This window comes from Opisthorchis viverrini, assembly GCF_000715545.1.
Source record: "Opisthorchis viverrini unplaced genomic scaffold opera_v5_340, whole genome shotgun sequence".
NCBI lineage: Eukaryota > Metazoa > Platyhelminthes > Trematoda > Opisthorchiida > Opisthorchiidae > Opisthorchis > Opisthorchis viverrini.
Window position 1 is genome coordinate 324,254 of NW_008751999.1, and position 5,405 is coordinate 329,658.

The 5,405-nt window shown below is 44.0% G+C and overlaps 1 protein-coding gene across 1 annotated transcript in view; it reads right to left on the minus strand.

The window, feature by feature from the left end:
* The window catches only part of T265_10182 (hypothetical protein), a gene marked incomplete at both ends in the record, with an annotated part of 20,666 nt that extends 15,507 nt beyond the window's left edge, over positions 1–5,159 (minus strand). Inside the window, 2 exons of the mRNA XM_009176476.1 lie at positions 1,565–1,844; positions 4,375–5,159. Of these exons, the coding sequence (XP_009174740.1) occupies positions 1,565–1,844; positions 4,375–4,886 (792 nt within the window). The remainder of the gene's footprint in view (positions 1–1,564; positions 1,845–4,374) is intronic.
* Between the last annotated feature and the right edge of the window lie 246 nt (positions 5,160–5,405).

Sequence of the window (5,405 nt, forward strand, 5' to 3'; positions counted from 1 at the left end):
TTCTCCGCAAAGTACACACTTATTCCAAGGCGGGGAGAATGTCATGACTATATAACCCATACATTTGCATAACCCATTAACTCGTGATTCTCACACTATTTTCAGCTCATGTACTACAGTTATTAGACGATTAAAGCGTACATTACGTCTTCCTATCCTGTCTCCTTTCTAATCCCGTCCTGGAACTACTCGACTCTCGCAAGAGACAGATGATGTGTATTCAGTATTTTTACCACTGATACCTCAAAAGCGCTGCTATTTTCAGAAGGCGTCAACGGATTCGCAACGATATAACTAGAAAGCTGGTATTTGGTTGTCTGTCAGGAACTTCAATCGCAAAGAACATCCAGCTCCAATAACTACGATGGCTCGATTATGTTCTACGCATGTCGAAACACCGTCTACTAAGACGCGTGTTGTTTTCCGTGCCTCTTTCAGAATGAGGTGAACCGCGAGGTGGACGAAGTATGGTTTGGCAGAGGGTGTGAAAGAAAGTATGAATTTCGGTTCTTCGAGAGGACAGCACTTCCCTAGCAATAGTTACTACGCTCCGTTGGTAAACTTTACTGCTATATTGAGGCTAGATTGGTCAATAAACTGACTAGATTATCACCAATAGGTAGCTCCATTTATAATCCGGAGAGACACCCTTTGGAATTATGCGTCCACACCCAACAGATCAACCTCTGATGTCCACTTGTAGATATGCACTTTCAAGGAAAGATAGTGCATGCGGTGACGTAAAGCCCAGTGATTATTCGCTTCTTACCGGATATGATCCTGCCCCTTCAGAGAAGATATTACTTTTGGTCGGTATCTTCATGCTGCACCCTAAAGTGAAGAAGGGTACAACGGCTGTTCCCTCCAGAGATACCACCTGAGGTGACGGACCAAAAGCGGTTTACTTTGCATTGACTGATACCCGGGGTTTGACCGCTGAAATAAGCCTCGGAAGACTGTTCAAAAGTACGTTCCTCTAAAGAGCAATTTTTGCAAACGTGAAAACTATAATCACGCCATGAATATGAAGATGGCGTTTTAGTGTTCACAATCGCCACTGGAATATTATTGTTCTAACGGTCCTGGTCCGGCACATAAATTTTCCACCCTTGTGTTCGATGGAAGAGAATTTTGTACCAACGGGATATCGTAAAGGAGAGTCAAAGAGTGCCTCCTCAGAATGTGTCAATTTCAAGCCATATATCGTGATACTGAAGACAAGTGATTCTACTTGAAGGACGACACACATACCTAACACTTGTCGTCCAATAGCTGGTGACTGTTTATCTGGTCGAACCAGTCTTATTTCTTTAATCAACAACCAACTCTTAAATTGACAGTGGGCATATCGATTCTCATCAGTTTGCAGTCACTAGGCCATTTCGTCGATTCGCCCTGTACGGAACAGACGTTCCTATGTCCGTTCTGCATTCTTATCGAACAACAGCAGTTCCTCCGGCTAACACTCTGTTACATTCCTATCTCTGACGAGATCAACCACAGCAGTATGAAGTGGCACCGATCACTGATACAAGCCATCTTAAAGTGCTATTAAACGACTTACCCCGATAACACCGCGAGCAAAACTCCGCTGAAGCAGTCTGGCTTCATCTCCTTCGATATGGCGCAGCAATTTGATCACAGGAAGGAATTTATAGTAGGCCGCAGCGACTGGAGAGAACTTGGCGTGATCCCGTCCGACGCCCTTAACAGCAACACATCGAGCTTCAATTTCATCCCCAACGGCCAGTTTGTTAATCAAAATGTGAGGAGAAACGACAGTGGGTTGGTCCGCTCCGAAGAGCTCCTCCTGTCCGGGCAACGGAACCCATTTGAGCTCCGAGCTAAATTAGAGCGGTACGTTTGAACGAAGTGAGGGAGGAAAAAGGACAATGTCTAAGACTATGTCTAAACAACATTGTCATCAGTCTCCGAAAAGTTGTCGAGGGCTTAGCGAAGTTATACACCAGAGTCTACTGGGTTCAGGAATTACTCTGCAGTGGCTGTTTCCAGATCGAAGCTCAGCGAACCTGAGGGTCAGCATCAAAACAGTTGCAATCAAAGTAGCATGACATTGACCTGGGAGCAGTACAAGACTTCGACCTTAGTGTTACTCATGTCAATCCAAATTTTCACGTTCCTGCGCGGAGCGTATTTCCAACTGGTGCGTGGCAATCTTGGTAATACATAATAGTATAAGTGGGATTCAAGTCTTCGTGGTAGTGTACAGATCAGTATCAAATGGTAGGATGAAGTTCAACCACTGGTCCGCATAATTAACGGAAGTAGGTCATTCAGCTAAAGAGTTGGAACGCAACTAATAGGAAATTTGAGAATCCGAACATTGGGAACGGCAAGGCGGATGAACAGGAGCTGAAGAACCTTACTGACTGGAGCCTCAGAAGTGTTTCCGGAGGGTTGTTTGCAGCCGGTATGTCATTTAAGCTAAACGAAAAAGACATTGATTTGGCCTATGTAGTTGATGGGAGGACTCCACAGACACATGGGTTCACATGGGTTCACCATTTTGAAAACAAGGGGATCTGTTCATAACGTTGTATCCATTTCGTGGTTGAGCCGACCGTGCAGCCAAACAGGATTCGTGGCTAGTCCTATTACGACAGTCAGAACGGCGTAGAGGCCTTTTCAGTGATGAATTGTAGCATATATATAGACGAAGTAAAGGCTATTAGCTAACAGGATTTCAAAGTAGATGGAATATCTGGTCTAAGCAAGTCACGCATGAATGAAATCTACCCAGATATCACAAGAATTCAGCCTCACTTGAGTCCTAATAGTAATCCAAACCCGGGCAACATGGATGACCGAAAACCATCTCGCGTTTGGCAGTAGGCTGCGATCACAGTCAGCATCAATCTACACACCGGTACCAGTGTTGGTCCCACAGAGAAATTTTAACTTAACCTCAGGCAACATGGATGACCGAAAACCATCTCGCGTTTGGCAGTAGGCTGCGATCACAGTCAGCATCAATCTACACGCCGGTACCAGTGTTGGTCTCACAGAGAAATTTTAACTTAGAGCTCCTTAAGGTTAAAAGAGTAGACTCGGTGCAAATCCATCAATAATACTTCTCTCTAAAGCCATTATTAGCGAGCAGAATTTCTATGGGATTCATTTATTGCCTCCACTAGACACATTTCAAACAGACCTGGTGCAATTATCGAGTCAAGCTACCGTGCACAACCTCTAGTGCATCTCCTTGAATTACGAATGCTTCGAAGCTGCATATTCTTAAGCATGATTCTGCACTTTTTATGTGCAAAGGGCGCGCCAGATGGTCAGTTTATTTTTTTTAGAGAAATGAGAGCTTCGTTGTCTGCACAACCCAGATCGATAGGGTTCTTATCATCAATGACGTAAAGGCACCCTCTGCACAGTAACAGAGGGTGAAAATATTTGTCTGTTATTGCTGTTTGTAGAAGGGGGTTTGGACAACTCTCTGCAATTCCCAATACATATGACGAATCCGTATCCACAGAAGTCGGTTCAGTTTGGAAAATTCTGCTATCAATATTCTAACACATTTCTCATCTAAATGATGCAAAAAGGACTCCAAATAGTACGAGCTATATCAGATTTCCCACAAAACCATAAGGTGGGGCGAGATGGCTCGAGCACGAATTTACTGCTGACAGGAAGGTCCGTAGTTCAAACCCAATCTCTGCCTCTCGACTTCCCTGTCTAGGTTTGAGCAACCTAAGAGTACCCCAGCCCTCGTGCTTCCTTCGAGTGACATGGAAGTTAGGCATCGAAAAGGTGCTACAGCTGAACGGTTTTAAAAAAACAAAGTTAGAATCAAACTGTACTGGAAAATTTTCTGTGCCGAAGACCTACAACGTCGACCCCCCATAAAACTAAACTAGATAAACAAACAGCACTTGAATTCTCTGGATTAACGAATATTCAGTGTTTTCATACAATGAGTGATCAATTCCAAATCGAGCATATGCACACAGCGGACTAAAAAGACGAAATCATACTCTATCCCAAAAGATTGTGTTTGTTGGTTTAACCGCACCTAGTCCTTGAATGTCTACACTGTGAAGTTGAACGGACACCCGGGAGGTTCACTTATCCAGTAATACCCCTCCAAAGTGACCAACCCTCAAGTTAGACCCACTATGGCAAGATCCACATAAAATGACTGCATGAGTGCCAGCTACCAAGAGCAGGGACTTATCCAAAAATTTACCGGAAACACTGTTCCTCCTCTAAAACTAAGGCGAAAATAAATCTCCCTTTGGGCTGAATCCAAATTTTTAAACAAGCACTGAGTTACAAAAACCGGTGCAGCATACGACCCACTGGAGGGACTGTTTTTGACGGACTTCATCAGCAGCCACCGCTTACCTGTAGACTGCCAAAGATCGAACTGAGGGAATATTGAATTCACTTATGAACTCCTTTCCAGAGCTTTCTGAACAGCCCTTCAAATCCGACTTTTTGAAGGAAACCTTGAAGTCAAAAACTACATGCTCCATTGGATTGAATTCGGTCAGTTCATCCGTTTCTGGCAAACTTCTGGATGGGAATATCAGATGTCGCGGAACGATCGCTAACGGGACAAGGCCCAGTCGATGGCACAGAACCTCATCGGGCATTACGCTTGTGTTCTGGAATAGATACACACGCTCAATGCTGATGGAGGGAACTTCGGCTATGAGTATGCGCCTAATTGCGTTAGCGAAAGAGCAATCGATATGCACCATATCGAACTCCAAGGTGTCCGACATGTCAGTGATGGAGACCTCAAATTTGTTGCGAAATATCTCGGTACTCCACTCCTCTTCAGCACCCGGATAACTGATTAAACCGTGTTCCTTCAACTCGTACAAGGCGGAAGAATTGTGAACCTCAGTCATTTTGACAACTCGCAGAAATAGTTACACCGGTCACAACTTGCTTCAGATGTTTAGTTTGGTCGCACTGAAAAATAGGGTGGTCAAATTCAATTCAAAACAAAAATAGTAAAGGGAAGTTGACGATGAAGTGTGAGGTATCCGTAACAAGAAACTGTACCACAAGTGATTGATTATATAAGCAGCAGTAATCATTTAATCGTCTAATCCAGTGCAAAGATAAAAAAGCTTGAAAGTAACCTATCTCGCACCAACTAGCTTGAGACAACATACAGAAAGACATCACACAGCCTACTGCAGGGACGATTGCGCATGGACACACCGCATTTTACATAGGGTACCTTCAGGATGCCTGCCCTCTAGTGCAATCGTGTCTCCGCTAAGGCCAGCCCATGCGGTTCATTTCGTTTTACTGTACACCAAAGTTTATCCCCTCTGTTCATCAGACTACGGTTTTTTGGCATAAACCACTTTTAAAATGGTTGCGGTCATGTGAGTAATTATTTCCAGACCATCTAAAAG